Consider the following 17,327-nt stretch of genomic DNA (forward strand, 5'->3'; position numbering starts at 1 on the left):
TTTAGGGAAGTTTTTAAGGACTGATGTTTTAATGTATTTTTAATCCCTTGTTGGAAGCCGCCCAGATGGGCGGGGTATAAATAATAATTATTAATTATTATTATTATTATTATCCATTGTTTTGAGAAAGGGGAAGCACAACGTGTCTGAATTCAATGGAATGGGCATCACATCTCAGTTTGAAGGACAACGGTTCCAGACTTCTCTTCTGTTGCAGGCGGAAGCACGCTGACACCGCTGCCAAATCACACCTGCGCTGCATTTGGATTTCTACATTTACTATATTCTGTGATCCGCCCTGAGACCCCCAGGTATAGAGCGGTATATAAATTCAACAACAACAACAACGCATTGTCTCCTGTAAAACAGCTGTCACTATCATTTATTTCATTTCTGAACCACAAGTGGTTCTAGGGTGGAGTACTTTAAATATAAAACCAAGCTAACCATTCCAGTGAAAACAGCAATGCAATTCCATTAAAAAATGAAAATAGAAAGTCAGTCATACCTCCTTACTACAAAATCAGTAGCCTCAGCTGAAATCCTTCCTAATGTCTACCCAGATGTAACCCCACTGGGCCTTCTCCCAGGTAAACAGTTGGTGGTGGTAGAATTACAGCCTTATGGCATCAAGAAACCACATCATTAAAAGCCTGGATGAAGAAATAAGTCTAGCTAGCAGCAAAAAAGCTGGTGTCAGCTGGATTCAAGAGGTGGGTGGCGTTTCAGAGCTCCACTGCTGTGAAGGCCCTTTCACCAGATGCAGAAAGGTACAATCTCACTCAAAGATGGTTTTATACCACTTTAACAGTCCTGAAGAGTAAGTTTACACTTGAAATGTTATTAATCCCACTTCTCTGTAGATGGGAAAGTATTCACTTATTTAAAAATGTGACAAGCCAACCTTGCTCATTCTGCTGATTGGGCCCTGGATTTCTTCCACAAAGCTTTGCCCCGAGTGCTGGGCACCAGCAAGCCCACTCAGAAGCAAGACAGCAATAAAGAACTTGTGCTCTTATTTTGTGTATGGGAGGGCCCCCCGGAATATCAATTTGCATGTTTCTAAACATTAAAAAACAGCCCTACAGTATACCCTGTGGATGTGAGCTTAATCTGTAATGTGAAAGATTTCCCAAGTTTATTTTGATGCCATTTAGATGACTGCATACCAGCCTCAACATCTGTACATGTTAAGTGTCTTGGAAGAAGCACTCTGCTTGCTAAATGTTTTTAATATTTTCATTGAAGTTTGTAAAAAATAAAAATAAAACTCTGCAGTGCAAATTCCAATACAAATGCAGCTCCCTGTCTTGCACTTTTAAAACCTCTGAAATTATTCTTACATAAAGACCAGAGTTTTAAAAAGCAGGAATCCAGGCTGTGTCCGGGCTGTTCCTTTTGTTGGTAGGACGGCAATATTCTGGATTTCAATGGCAGATTAAAGCTAAGACTTTTGGTTATGTTTTTCTGTACCTCTTTTATCTCTGAAGCTTTTTTGGTTTGCCTTTCCCATTTTCTTTACGGCCACTCTACAGCAGGTGCGGGGAAACCTGGGGGGAGGGGGGGAGGGGGACCTGACGGTAAACCTCCAGAAGTTGCTTGGACTACAACTCCCATCATTCCTGCCTGCGGGACACGAAGTCAAAACCCCGTTCCCCATCCTTTTGAGAGAAGAAAACAAAAAGCGGCGGCAACAATAAACTAGAAGCAGGCTGAGCAGATGCCGTTGTGGTGCTTTTTTTAGAAAAAAAACACCACACACACCACCACCCGTGTGCGAATCCATCCCACAGAAACAAAGCAGGCACTCGAGCGCCCCGAAAAGGCCTACACGCTTTTGGGAGGGCCCGCCTCTTAACGGCCGCCCTCGCTTGCTGACGCCACACGCAAGAGAAAGGCACGCACAGGCGTGCGCTCGCTCGCCTCCGCTGACGTAGGAGGCGGGGAAGGCGGGCCCGGCCGAGCTTCCTCCCCGTTTTCTTCCTTCCAATCCGTTTCCCCGCCACGCCCGTTCCTCCTCCCTCCCGCGACGGTTTCTCACCGGCCTCCCCCCGCCCAACCTGCGGGTCGGAGAGTCCAGTGTATGTGCGGTAACAACATGTCTGCCCCGCTGCCAGCCATCGTCCCGGCCGCCAGAAAGGCCACCGCCGCGGTGAGTGAAGGAGGAGCGGCAGCGCCTGGCGCCTCTTGTAATGAGGGGGTGGTCTTTTTTGGGGGGGGGGGAGAGTTGACCAGGCAGGGGCTGGCGAGGTGAGGGTGGGCGTCTTGGGTGTCGCACTCCTAAACTCACTGACTCTTAGGGAGGAAGCCCCGCGGAACGCAGCGCGACTTGCTTTGGAGTCGGAGGGCCCACAGCAGCGCCGTAAGCACCTCCCCCCCTCGCCTCCTGCCCCTGGCCTGGCTTTTGGACAGGCGCCCTCGTTTGTCTCCCGTTGGGCGATAATGTCCTTGAGCCGCACCTCAGCCGCCGCCGCCCCCTTGTAGGTAAAAGTCCTGGGTTTTGCTCGAGGTAGCCGGGCTTACTCTTTTAAGTGCGGTGAATGTTAAGTACGCAGTATGAACAGACGCGCGGTGGATCAACAGTTTTGATATATGGTAAAGATGCATATTCTGCAAGCCGTTCTTGCAGAAACCAAACAGCGTTCTCTTCCCCTTCCTCCCTCTTCAGGGAAGAAAAACAAAATCTGCCCGAGCTCAGAATCGAATATCGCCAGGTTTCACAATATGAGCCGAACAAAGCATTGTTGCGCTTGAAAATCTTAATTAAGACCGTTCAGCCGCTTGGGTCCTTTCTTTGCCTCAGATGGTGCTAATCCAAGTTTATGAGCAAGACCCTAAGTAGTAATTTATTGTGTTAAAATTAAAAATACTTTGCATTTCACGGCCTCGGTGTCAAATCCTGTGTGGGCAGGTGGGAAAATCGCAACTGAATGTCACGGCAATCGGATAAATTGCTGAGAAGGCTTTGGGAAGCCAGCACATGCTCTCATTTGTTGAGAGACTTGGCTGCAACAAAACATTTCATCACCTATTGCTGTCTCTTTCAAAAGTGTTTGGAATATGAACACTTGCACCAGAATAACCAGAAGCGCGAAGTAGAGCTAAGTGAGTTATTTTAGTATCAGTTTCCATGCAGGAGTGTCCCACCTAAGCATTTTATTTGCTTAGGTGATGAGAATTTATAATGAATAACTTGATGAGCAGCACAAGCTACTGCTAATTAGGTTGGTGCGGCCCTATATCCCTGAGGACTCATAATAATTATAAGGAAAAGGAATATAGAAAGGCTCATCACAATGAAAGGACAAAATAAACATTCATTATAAGGAAAGAAAGGAAGAAACAAGAACAATTTATTTCAAAGACATATGAGTGGCCAGTTTGATTCTGTAGTTCTATTTTGAGGGCAGAGGTAAAAATGGAACCACCAGAGCATCAACCAGCATACAGTTTCTTCTTGCCAAGTGGTTCTGAGCTTCCTGGCTTTGCTCCCAGCTCAGAAACTTGCTACCTAGCTCACACTACAAGGTCAAACCAGAACAGGATCACACAAACTTTAATACAAATTTGGTTTTGGTTCTCATAGGTACTTTTGCATAGGAGGGACCACACACAGTGATCTGTGAGGTGACTGCTCTGTATGTTGAACAGTTTATGTGTGCCTTGCTGCACTGGTTTTCCCCACCCCAAATTCTTTTATCTTTAAAATATGTGCAATGCAGTCCTGTGCATGATTCTTTGGAAGGCCCACCAAGTCAGAGGAACACAACACTACATTTCTTACAGTGCTATGGGCATAATCACAAGGTTGGAATTGATCAACATGGTGATCCAGTACTCAGGATGATAGTTACTGCATGGAGGAGCTGCCGTGCAAAGGCAGTTTTGAATGACTTGTTTACATACATGATGGATTCATTGTGAAAAAAGAAAAAGGTGAACCTCAAGCAGGTACCCAAGGTGAATGTGATTCACAATTCAACTACCAAATACATTTCAACAAATGTTTTCACTATAGACAACTGTAAATACCAATAGACAAGAATTAAACCCAGTAACCTCCAATCAAATATTGCTTATAACTTAAAGGTGCAAATACAATACAAAATAGATGGAATTGAACCACTTCTCTGCACTCCACTGCTATGGGAATTCTAGCTTTACATACTAGCCAATTCTAGCCATATGGAATATGTTTTCAAGATGATTATTAAAAGCAATCTTAGAACTGTCAACCAACTGTTCATATTCTTCTCCAAATACAAAAACATGTGAACCAGCTGTGAGTTTATCTTTGTCAAAGAAGCCTTACTGTATAGATGGCTTCTGGTGTTTGAATGAGAACAACAGTTATATTCTTCTTCTGTCCTTATCCTATGAGCTCCCTTTATTTGTTTACATGTGGAGTCAAGATTTAATGGAAGTATGTGGGTAGTTGCTGAAGAGTTAGGTGCATGCTCACTGTAGATATCTTTGACCATGTAATATTTTTTTAAAATAAATGGTCTAATTAATGTGCTGTTAACTTCTAGGTCATATTTCTTCATGGATTAGGAGATACTGGGTAAGTGAAATATTTAGCTTGCTATATGATCTTAGCCTTTAAAAATGCAGCTTGCTACTTACAAGAGAATATGCTATGTGCTGAATTCTCACCGCAGCCGAATCTACATAAGCTCCCCTCATGACAGCTTATTACTGGCTTATGTGCATGCAGTGTTCAACCTCCATATGTTAATACCATTACTTCTGAACAGGATTACTATATCCTGGGATTTTTCAGATTAGTTTTATTACTTTTTTTAAAATTCTGCGTTTTACTTCCCTTGCACATGCCACATGGAACAACAGTATAGCATTGTTAGTATTATCAGTGGGAGTGGCCTTAATCCTGTAGAACTGGCTTGGCACCCCACCTTCCTTTCTTGCCCCACCTTTGAGCTCAGGGTGGCCGGGAGTTTTATCCTGTATTTTTCTCTCAATGGCTAAACAGTCATGACTATTTGTTTATTTATTGGGCAACACTTCCCAATATACACCTTCATTTTTGTTCTCCTTGGGAGAGTGTAATCTCTTCATCGACCTGCATAGGGAGAGGGAGGGTGGGAAAAGCATAGGTCTCCAGGAACAACTTGGGTGGGAGAAATAACATCCTCCCCACCCCCAACATTGATCCTGTTATTCCAAGCATCCCTGGTTGGTGGCTGGGCTTCTCCCCATCACCATTCATTTCTCCCTGTTTTCCTGGCTAGGGAAGGAATCTATGTATGGTTTGGGGTGTAAAGATTCAGGTTAGCATCAATTTAGTGCTTGAAATGTGTTTAGTGGTTTAAATAGTGCCATGGAATGTAGCCTTTTAAACTTACATGCAGGTTGTTACCTGATTTAAGTTAATGGCTGGAAATTAGTCTTGAAAAGAATAAATGGGAATCCTCTTCTAATCTTTTTCTTTCACATTGTGCTTCCTTAAAGCTCCTCCCTACAGAAGTAATTATTTTATACACTTCAATGTCTATTTGTTCCAGTGGGGCTTACTTTGTAGTAAGTCCGCTCAGGACTGCTATCTTCGGATGCTTAGAGTTACCAAAAGTTACATTTTGAAATTAATATTTAATTAACAAGTGTACAGTTGAACTGGTTGTAGCATTAATTTTTGCTTTACATTATTGTCTTATTTATTTTCAGTCTTGAAGCTGAATCCAAGTCTTTGCCTTGTAGCCAGCGTAAACTGCAAAATAATACTGATCTAAATATTGAAGAATTGGAAATCTGATTTAAATCAAATTAAAAAAATAATCCTGATAGAAACGGACCCTCCTTTTAAGTGTTGGGTTTTATATACTAAAAAAGAGGATGGCTAATTATGACATAAGTAATATCTTTAGATAGGCATATTTAAAGGAACTGGAAGATTTTAAATGACAAGCTTTTTTTTTGTTTGTTTTTTTCTGTATTTTAATAGGCATGGGTGGGCAGAAGCATTTGCTGGAATCAGAAGCCCACACATAAAGTATATTTGCCCACATGCGTAAGTATATTAATCCTTTTTGGTTACTATTCTTCCCCCAACCCCATTTTCAAAATTAGATGGCAATTACATGTTTTGTAACAGACGGCCTGAAGGTTTGCTTTGAGAAACAAGGAGTTGCTATACATTCAGCTTTTTGGTTCTTCTTAAAATTAAATATTCATATCTATTAAGCATATTTCCGTGATTTCAGTTAATTGCACACAACACAAAGGCACAGTTTTAATTCCCTGATTAATAGTTTGGTTTTTTGGAGATTTTTCATGTTCCAACCACTTGCTTGTTCGATAGTAGTGAGTAGCAGTTTCCAACAAGCAAGCAGTGATTTCCTTTCACTTGTCTGTTATGTCTTTGAATGGTGATTCCTTCCATCACACATCCAGCATTACAGGCAAGAAGGCAAATCCTTGGTTACCTGCACCTAGAATTTCCAGCTGCTTGAGATGACCAAATGGCTGCAAAAATCTGCTTGTGGGGCTCAACAGCATGCATCCAAGAGATTCCCCAGCTGTATTATTTATTTGTTTCCATATACCCCACCCTTTCTCCCCCTGGGAGCACAGAGTGGCTAACAATATGGTGCAACAATAAGAAATACAAGGTAGCAGGGAAATGCAGGCCCCTAGAGGTTCCCTTCTGAAACATTTTTAGGTTTTATCATTACAGGGGCTCTGGATTACATTAGAATTTCCTCTCCTGTGGAATATCCTTAAATAACTTGAGGCATTGTACAGGTTGTGGTGCAGAGTGCAGCATGACACTTTAGAGAGAGACTGAAGAAATAGTAAGGTAATTTAGGTGTGAGCCTGAAAAAACCATGCTTTGATCATTCTCAGGTACACAAAAATGAATTTCAAAGAGAACATGAGCTATAAATGAAGTCATTAAGCTTATGACTTAAAGTGATAGAATCTTAAATATCCCACATTAAGTCCATGCTTTGCCATGTATCTTATAAGTATGTACGGTTTTTTTATTATAGGACACTGATTCCCAAATGGTGGCTTGGGACCACCTGGGAAGTACCACTTGACAGAACTGCAAAACAAGGAGTATGACTTCAATGAAGGGGTGGGGCTGAAGGTGGGTCCCAAACACAAAATCCTCATGGTGAATCCTAAGTTATGTATTATACTGCCTTGTCCAAGTAAGCCAACCAAGATAAAATATTTCAGGAATGGAAAAAAGCCCTTTATGCCCAAGTCTTGGATCAAAATGCTCAGTATTAGTCTTATTTAGGGACTGGCAGGTTGAAAAGGTAGGAAAGAATAGGTCCATAACATGTATTTTGTTTCATGACAGAAGGAACACAGGAAAACAGAATGTGTGAAATACCAGGAAATGATCTATTGGCTCCCAGTGGGTCAGTGAGCACAGGTGGAGAAATGTACATGATTCACATAGCACTAATTGTGATGGGTCACCATATTTGTTGACCAAGACATGACAGGTATTTGAGCAGGGGTAAGAGTGTCGGAAAATTTCATTTCCTGTCTTGGCCAGTTACAAAGTTTCTCTCTAAGGAGATCTGCCTATTGTGATATGATCTTATCAGGAGTTAGTGATGGTACCATTTACATATTACAGAAACACATGAAAATGATTGTTTTGAATGTTTTTGCTAATTAAAAAAAAATCTTTCTCCCCAATTTCCAGGCCAGTTATGCCAGTTTCTTTAAACATGAACATGGCTATGCCTTCTTGGTAAGTAGTGGATTTGCAAGAATTTTGTCATTTTTTTTAGGTTTGTTGCATTCTCTGTCCCTGAACGTACAATGTTATTTGTTCCAAATGGAGGAATATTGAAGGAGACAGAGGAGAGGAGATTGATTTTGGTCACTACATAGTAAAATGAGGAAGGGATATGGATGAAATAAACACTGATTGAACCTAGTCACCTTAATTTCATGTAATGTATGATATAATGCACTATGGTCACAGTTGTGTCTTTTCTGTGGACTGCAGCTCATAAAGAGGAAGAGGCCTATGTTTAGTCTAGCACGGGCACCCCCAACCTGCTGCCCTCCAGATGTTTTGGCCTACAGCTCCCATGATCCCTAGCTAACAGGACCAGTGGTCAGGGATGATGGGGAATTGTAGTCGAAAACATCTGGAGGGTCGAAGGTTGGAGATGCCTGGAGCACATAGTCAGACATGTTGCTGCCATTATGCCAGTGTTTCCTTTCATTCACATTAATTTGGGTACTGACACATGGCCTTGTTCAGAGTTTGCTTTGTATTCCTCCTGTATAGCACATGTTGCTGTTTAGTTTCAATCATAAATGTGCCTTTTATGCCTATCATAAAGACACAGTAACCTCTGGTTTGGATCTGATCTGTGGTTTGTTTCAACGCTCATGTTCATGTTAAGAGTTGCCTACATTGGAGCTCTAAGACTTTTAAAAGCTGGATGACAGGCAGCTTTCTTCCCTACACACAGATTTAGTGGCAGAAAAGCTATATCATTTTATAATCGTTCACAAAGTGCTTAAAAGCTCAGACATATTACCAGAAAAAGTGACCAGTATAGCTAACCCTACCTTTTGCTTGCCTCTCCCTTCTTCAACTCCATCCATCAAACTGTTTCCTCAAATTCTTGATCTCCATCCTGCATTCATTCAGCCACAATTCTTTGCAGTCACTGTTGTTTCTCCCCAACAATCCCTTCCTGCCAGAAGTATTCAGCTTTGATCCCTAAGACCCTGTGTAAGGTTTTCTATGCCTGTTCATTTGTCCTCTTCTTTCCTTGGCTGTCTTTCGTGCCTGTACATACTCTGGCTATTTCCCCCTCAGGTTTCTGTATCTCAATCTACTGTTGACTATGTCACCTAACCTTTAAGCTTGCTACACCATAGTCTCCTAAAACCTTTACTCACTCAATTTATTTGTCTTGATGATACAACTTCTGCTGTTCCTGTAGCTGAGTGGTAGTTCAAGTGCTGTTGGTGCCTAACTCCCATCGCCTCTAGCCAGCATCACAAATGATCAGGAATGATGACAGTTGTAGTTCATAAACATCTGCAGCAACACATTGACTAAACCTGCTATAGCCCATGTAAGCTTTTAGTTCTTGTCCAGCTGCTGCCTTGCTTGCTTTCCTTGGAAGAGGCTGTTTCTCAAGTCCTCATCTGACCTATGACAGTTCAGCACTTAGATTATCTGTAAGAGTTTAGAAACATAGACTTTCAGTACCAAAGGTTTTGTCACCCTTTTTATATTACAGCATAAAGAAAAAGGCTTTATTCTGCTAATACTATGGATTACATTTTTTTTATCACTTCCTGATTGTGCAATAATAAATAAATAAATAAGTAAATAAATAAATATAAAGCCAGGTAGTGCTTTAAAACCTTTCTCACTAAATTTATCTACATTGTTTCATTTAAGGTTTGATATCATTGGCCTCGCTCCAGATTCACAGGAAGATGAAGCTGGGATTAAGCAAGCATCAGAGAATGGTATGTTCTATCTATAACAATGTTATGCTCACTGCATGAGCAGAGCTTTTTTGATCAGACCCATCTAGTCCAGCATCCTGTTCTCGCAGCTGCCAGCCAGATGCCTTTGGGAAGCCCATAAGCAGGACATGAGTGCAACAGTGGTTTCTCTTCTTGTGCTTCCGAGCAACTGGTATTTAACTACATCTTCATGGGCAGCTTGCTATGTTTCTGTGTTGTACAGTGAGAAATGGAGCCAATTTTTTAGTGCATGGCACAAAAGCTATGTGTATGGTCACCCTGCACATTTTGGGCCTTCCCAGAATTCAGTCCTCTGAGGAAAAATGGGCCCCTATTCCTATTCTGATCCAAACCACAGAATGACTACAATCTTAATAGAATGGGTGTTGCCACATTGTGGCATTGTAGTCAGGACAGGGGCTGTATCCCATTATGTCACTCAAGTTTTTGAATACTATTCCTGTTTCTCACCTCTCTTCATTCTCCCCTTTTCTACTTGCAATTGCATCATTTATGTTGCAGACAAATAGGTAGGATTCAGACAAATAGCTTAAAGTACAGTCATACCTCGGGTTGAAGTAGCTTCAGGTTAAGTATTTTCGGGTTGCGCTCTGCAGTGACGGAGTGCGTTACTTCTGGGTTTCGGCACTCGCGCATGCGCAGACGCTCAAAATGACGTCACGTGCATGCGCGGAAGCGGTGAATCGTGACCTGCAGACGCAGGTTGCGTTCGTTTCAGGATGCGAACAGGGCTCCAGAATGGATCCTGTTCGCATCCAGAGGTACCACTAATCTGAACTTGAGAAGAAACCCTAACAAGGTGGTTCTGATTACTTCTTTGCTCCCACAACTAACCAAAGTAGAATGGGAGATTTCTGCAACCTCCAATGCACTCCACCTAGTCATAATCAAATCCTATTACATGATCTGTATTTGGGGCTCAATTCTTATGTAGTTTTGTTTTGATCAACTGCACTTACTATATATTTTATTTGTATTAATATATATAGTTCACTGCTTTGGGAGCCTTGGGTTAAAAATTGGTATATACTGTACAGGTAAGCAGACAAAGTGGAAAGGCATGGGAAAATGGCTCACCCTCTTGAAGGTGTCTTGGACCATAACTTTAGGGTAGATGGAGTCATATTTGTCACCTAAGAATCAGTAGAATTTCACTGAGTGCTAGGAGTGTATTATGGGCTGTCCCATGAATTCACTGGATGAAATAGCGGAAGAACGTTGCCTCAGGAGAGTGAGGAAAATTCTCAGGGATGATTCACACCCTGGCCGGCACTTTCTTGATCTCTTGCCCTCAGGCAGAAGATATAGAAGCATGATTAGTCGCACCAACAGGGTAAAGAACAGCTTCTATCCATGGGCTGTTAGGCTGCTGAATGAAAAGATAACAACAGGGCAACTGACTTTCGGGTTTGGTGGGTGTGCGTCAGTAAACGAGGGGAATTAAGACTAAGAGAGCTGAGTGGGGGGTGCCTGTGTGATCTTACTGTATACAAGTTGTACAAGAGACAATAAAGTATTTCAGTTTAAACCTTTGCCTGTTTTACCTCGTCCTGAGGTAGTCTTTTAGGTGAGGCTTTATATGCCTAGCAAGAGAGAAGATTCTGATCTCATTATCTGTAGCCATGCCTGCGGCTGGATAATTGGATAAATGTCTCATCTTTACCTGTTGGCCCCACAGTGGCTCTCTCCATGACAGTCAATTGTCTACTTTTTTGTGATGACCATTAACAGTTAGCTTTTTATGGTTGCAGTGAAAGCACTTATTGAGCAAGAAGTAAGGAATGGAATACCCTCAAACCGAATAATTTTGGGAGGATTTTCTCAGGTAAAGCCAATTACTTTTTTTTACATCTAGCACTATTTCTGTGTAAGTTGAAAGTGACTTTTATAGTATGACACACCTGCTATTATTACCATATAACATAGAATCTAGATAGTTTTTCCACTTACCATTTTTTTCTGTGACCTTCAAAAGACCCACATCACATTTTTAGTGACGTTTTCTTGTGCCTATGTTCATCATAGTTGCTTAGCATTTGGCAGCATAAAGTTTTCCTGGAGCCTTTGTGGATTGGACATACCTCCTATTTACCTTTCCTCAAAGCTCAGGTTGAGCAGCAATTTTCAAACTCATAAAATATGCTAAAAATAAAAGTTAGTTCCATATGTTCCTGGCACTGATAGTTCTACCTGAAATATACCTTGCAGACCTTTTAGAGAATGTTCTGATCTTGGCATGCACTCTGATACAGGAATGCACAATCTGTGGAGCAACCACTGAAGAATATATGTCGATCATTTTTACTTGGCTTGTAAATGTTATAATTTCTAGGTTAACAGCATGAGGTACAGGAGATGAAGTGGTCCCTTGGAGCTCAAACTATCATAAAGGACTAATATGCTTAATTAAGTATGGATCTTGCGTATGGGAGTTAGTATGGTTGCGTTTGCGGTACAGCAGAGACTGCCTAGAGCAAGCTGTAACAAAGACAGATTTGCTATTTTTAAAATACAGTTTTACAATAAATAGTTTCACAGACCCCTTTGTACCTCCTCAGTAGTGTCCCAAAACCCAGCCACTTTGCTCATTTTTATCCAAATGAAAGGAAAGGAGTTGGGCCACCTGAACTCCAACATCCTTCCAGGTCCTTGTAGAAGTGCCCATAGGAAAACAAATGTTTTACAATCAGCCCAAGGATTGGAAGTGAAAGATTCAAATACAGCACACACTTGAAGAGAGTTGGGGTAGTGGGAGAACATATTGCCTCAAGGAGGTCTGCCTTGTGTTTTGAGAACCATTAATGTAAAGATCTATGAGTTTATGATCCTAGTATATAAAAATGCAGATGTGCTGTTTGACCAGTTTCTAAATGTTGGTAAGGAAGCCTAGCTGAAATTGCAGCATTTTCAGTGTGCATATTTTAATATGTAATTGCAGTAATGAGTGCTCTTTTGGTTTCACTAGGGAGGAGCTTTATCGCTGTACACAGCTCTCACAACAAATCAGAAGCTGGGGGGTATTGTAGCACTCAGCTGTTGGCTTCCGCTGCGGACCTCATTTCCACAGGTAGTGTACTGCTGTTCTAAAATTCAAAAGAACTGAGGTTGGTTATATTCAAAAAGCTTTCCATTTATATTTCTGCATTCAGTTCTCATGACAGAGAGGCATAATTATCACAGTCAGTGATAAAGGCAGCTTACAGCAAGTTAAAGAGCATTCTGTTTGGTCCATTTCTCTTCTTAGATCTTGACTATAGAAAAATATAAACAGTATTTCATGAACCCAAGAACTTAAAACAGGTTTCATGCATTTCTAAAGAAGGTATTGTGATATCAGCTGGATGTTTCTTCAGGACCTTTCACTAGAGCAGCACATGAAAAGGATATTTTCCTTAAAGTGTTAGTATGAGAGGCTTAGCCAGTGGGGTGCCTTCCAGATTCCTTTCCCCATCCAGCCACAAAGTTGACTTCATGATGCTGACCTAGCCACTGTGACTCAGACTAACCTATGTCATAGAGCAATGAGATGAAAGGGATGGTGAACTGCTCGGAGGGCTAAAATAAAAGTTGTGCATACCTTTCACCTCTTAATGTTCTAACATATTGCCTTTTGACAGGGTCCTATCAACTGTGTCAACAGAGACATTCCCATTTTCCAGTGCCATGGTGACCGCGATCCTTTAGTTCCGCTTATGTTTGGTTCTGTCACTTCTGAGACACTAAAGACTATGTTAAATCCTGGCAACATAAGTTTTAAAACTTATTCAGGCATGATGCATAGCTCGTGTATTGAGGTAATTGTTCTGCAAAATACTGATGTCATCTGATGTTCTGTTTCTTTGTTTTCATTTAAGCCATACTAGTATATAAGGCCTTGAAACAATTGTAACAATATAATTTTATTTTCAAGAACTAGTTGAAAGTTATTAAACATTTTAAAAACTCATTCAATAGATACAATTGAAGGATAGGATACAACTGTAATAGACTTAACATTGTCCTGCACTTCCTCTTTCTAAGTAATATCACATTTTCAGGTATAGTGAATTGAACCAACTAAATATCCAGTATTTTGGAACATAATTCTAACTTCCTTAGCATGGAACCTGCTGGCATTATATGCAATGCAGTCATAAATCTGTACTCAGAAATAAGTCCCGGTAAGTTCAATGGGGCTCACAGGCTAGAGCAAAGCTTTCCAAAATTTTCATGTTGGTGACACACTTTTTAGACATGCATCATTTTGCAACACAGTAAATCAGTTTTTTACTGATTACCGGAGGGTAAACTGACCACTTCCAGCCCTGGAAGGAGCGTGGGGAGTGTTTGTGTGACACACCTACACACTGCAGCCAACACACTTAACGTGTCACAACACTCAGTTTGGAAAGACTCTTCGTCCAAAACGGTGCAGGTACAATGGCAGGCTGACTGTATGCGGGACTTCTTTTTTAGTACCGTAAAATGACAGTTCGTGTTTTAAGTTTGGTTGAATGGAAAAGAATCAATGCTTTCCAGGCTAAGAATGACTTTGCATTGTAAGGAATCCAGCCATATGCTTGGTTTTATTGTGTACTGATTCCTGCAATATGCGTAATTAAACCAGATCACTGTTTTTTATCCCTTAACAGGAAATGATGGATGTGAAGCAGTTTATTGACAAGCAACTACCTCCAATTGACTGAAACTATGTGAGAAGCCTTTTGTTAAATGCACCAGCAGCAGTTGTCACCTGTACTAAATTCTTTCTTTTCATGCAGCCATTTCTAAAGTATTTCTGTGCCTACAGTGTTAACTGTATTGCAATGAATAGATCATATAACTTTGAGAAGTAATGCTCTTACTTCACTGGCCGCTCAAACTTCACTGGCCGCAGTGTAGATGCAAGGCAGAGGAAAAGCATGTTAGAATATAATTAGGTATACTCCTCCATGCTTGATTGTTCCAAATTTACATTTGTCTCTTGATAACTGAATACCTCTTCTTTAAAATAATTGTTTAAATGAGAACAGTTTATGTTCCAGACCCGTTTTATTACTGCTTGCAAAATTGGCATTAATGTGTTATACATACAATATGCAGTATGTAAAACTGAGTAAGCATGCAGTGGTAGGATAAGTATATATACTTAAAGATCACGTTTAATCAATATTATTGCATGAGCAAGGGAAGACTGTTGCCCAGTCTTTAATTATTCCTGCACATTGATGAAATACAGTATTATTACCTCCCTGTGTGTCAGGCTACTTTGAAAACTTAAAGCACCTGATCTCTTAAGTCAGATTCCCACTCAACTGCACTTAATATGATTTTAATATAAATCTTTATTACAATGAATTCCTAGCATAAGCTCTCCTAAAGTATTGCAAAACTTAAGCTCTCAAATCCCCTTAAGTAGCCTTGTAAAATTTCTGAATTAAAAGTAAAAGAATATATTTTATGAACAATTTATTGTAAATTGCTTTCTTCTGCTATAGCAAAAGCAGGAATGTGCTGTGGTACAACTACAGATGTAATAGACAAGTGGATCTAGAAAAGTCATTGGACTCATTTTTCTTTGCACACTTAGCACAACAGTGTGACTTTTTTGTTTTAAAATGTTTCAGACTTCAAGTCTTTGTCAGACTACAATCTTTCTCACATCCCAAAGTTATGGCAAATATTTGAGAAATAAAATATTCTCCCTTGCTCAGCCTGCCAAACCTTATTGCATTTTAATCTATACATATACAAATTAAATTTGAAGCTTCCTAAGTAACTTGTATAGCCAGCTTCAAAAAATTTTATGTACTGTATTCAGAAGCAGTATTGCAGATTTGGTGGTAGTGCAAATCAAATATGTAGAAAAGTTTGGACATTTCCCCTCTCTTCCGGGCCATCACTGAAGTTCCACTATTTTGCTAATTGTCTTGGCGTTACACTGCTGATACATATTTTATTCTTAATGATGTTGAAATTACAGCTTCTGGGGTTTCTTCTATTATCTCTCTTCTTTATGCATATAATCCAAGCGTAGGAATACAATCCAACACAGTCATATGTGCATGAAGACAAGCATTTATTAAGTTACAGATGTTACAGTGTTCCAAGGATGTTTGTAATGTGACTGTAAGTACTTCTCCTATCTAGCTTTGTATATCACATTCCTTGAGCCTTGCTGGACTTTCTGTAGCCTCAGGGCCATCTATATACCAGCAGAATTGGGCAGTAAAGTGGTTCCTGGTCTGCACAAGTTTAGATTTCAAATGAAAGAATAGTAGGTTTGACTGTTCTTAGCAGTCTCCCTAACTTGCTGTGTGCTAGGTGAGAGTTTGAATGAAGAACTGAAACAAGCCACCTTTCCATTTGTAGAAATGGATTTCTACATTGCATACAATGCATTTTATACAATGCATTTCAGGAACAGCTTTACCATTTAATTCTGCTGAATAGAATTCAGCCCTTAAACAGTAGTGAATGCTTCTGTACTCAGCCTTCCTTCCAAGATATTTCAGTGCTGAGGACCTCTGCAAGAGCTGGTGTGCACAGGATTTCAATATGAAACCAGTGTGACTCTCCTGAGTGCTTGTCCTGTTTATACTGGAGAATAGTTTTCAATATAAATTATAGCTTGCAGCAGAAGGCAATCTGTCATTTTTCTGGCAATGTGTGAATTCTTTTCAGATCCTTGCTTTAACAGAAGTTGGTCTGCTAAAAAGTATTTCTAATGGAATAGATATGTTCTATTAAGCAGTAGTGAAAATAGATGTTTTGATTTACTAGACTAGATTCATGTTTTATCAACTTGTGTGAAACTACTGAAATAAAAATGGTAGTACTCCAATAAGATACACATTTAGTTCACTTTGAAATTATAGACACGTAACATTTTGTCAAATCAAAATTTGATATCCAGTATTAGATGAAATACTTAATTGCCAACTTGCTGATAAATATTAATTATATTGTATGTATATTACAGCGTAAATGCTGCATCAAAGGAAAAAACAATGGCTTCATTTTACCCTGATAGGATGTAGCCTTTATTTTTCCCTTAAGTATTGTACAATGTCAATGCAGTGAATTGCTGAAGGAGTACAGTACTCTAACTTGTTATTCTAGATCTGTTAATTAAATGTTTGCCTTAGTGAGGTGTATTGCACTTCATTAAACTGCAAAATGCATCTTTTTATAAATAGGTGCTATTGACACTCAAAATGAATATAGTTTTAAGAATGTATTGTATAGGATGTTAATAAAGCCATATGTTTAGGCTGGGATATTTTATAAACAAATTTAATTTGGCTTTCTTTTTCCCTAAGTTGTAGAAATACACAGTTAAGGTAACATCTTGATTTTATATTTGTTTATAGAAATAAGTCTTGTTGAAATGGCTTTCTTGTAATTGAAAATTGTAACCTTTCTGTTACTGTGAAATAAACTCTGGACAACCAGTACATGAACCATTTCTTGATAGCAGAGTAAAGGCTGCAGACTTTATATATGTAAAGTAAAGCAAAAGATGGAGAAGGGAATATTTCATCTTTTAAAAGGACCTTATATTATCTTTCATTTATAAATCTCAAAGCCATTTGCAATATATATGTGTATAACCCCCCCCCCATTGAAATTCATACAGTTAAATAGCAATAATTTCAGGAACAGCAGCAGCAAGAATAAAAAATAAATCTTGCAGTAAGAGTCAGCAAATAAACAGAAAGATATTTTAACTGCTTGCAAAGGCATGCAATGTTTGTAGGGTGATAACTGATGCTACAACAGAGAAGGTTAATATTAAAAGCAGGTGGTCTTTCAGATATTAGGGCTTTAAACACCAATGT

General features: G+C 39.9%; 1 protein-coding gene across 1 annotated transcript; it reads left to right on the top strand.

Annotated features, from left to right (window-relative positions):
* The first annotated feature begins 1,920 nt into the window (after positions 1-1,920).
* Positions 1,921-16,940, top strand: LYPLA1 (lysophospholipase 1). Its single transcript, XM_081013704.1, has 9 exons — positions 1,921-2,152; positions 4,533-4,564; positions 5,963-6,028; positions 7,685-7,732; positions 9,416-9,486; positions 11,259-11,332; positions 12,473-12,574; positions 13,125-13,301; positions 14,139-16,940. Exons 1-9 carry the CDS (start codon positions 2,084-2,086, stop codon positions 14,190-14,192), a joined length of 693 nt encoding a protein of 230 aa, XP_080869830.1. The 5' UTR covers positions 1,921-2,083; the 3' UTR covers positions 14,193-16,940.
* Positions 16,941-17,327: the final 387 nt, after the last annotated feature.

The sequence above is a fragment of the Podarcis pityusensis genome, assembly GCF_964106645.2.
Source record: "Podarcis pityusensis genome assembly, chromosome: 7".
Taxonomy (NCBI): Eukaryota; Metazoa; Chordata; class Lepidosauria; order Squamata; family Lacertidae; genus Podarcis; species Podarcis pityusensis.

Coding starts and splice junctions, on each gene's coding strand:
- LYPLA1 (XM_081013704.1), top strand. CDS start 2,084: ATGTGCGGTAACAACATGTCTGCCCCGCTGCCAGCCATCGTCCCGGCC. Junction 4,565..5,962: donor CATGGATTAGGAGATACTGG/GTAAGTGAAATA, acceptor GTATTTTAATAG/GCATGGGTGGGCAGAAGCAT. Junction 11,333..12,472: donor TTTTGGGAGGATTTTCTCAG/GTAAAGCCAATT, acceptor TGGTTTCACTAG/GGAGGAGCTTTATCGCTGTA.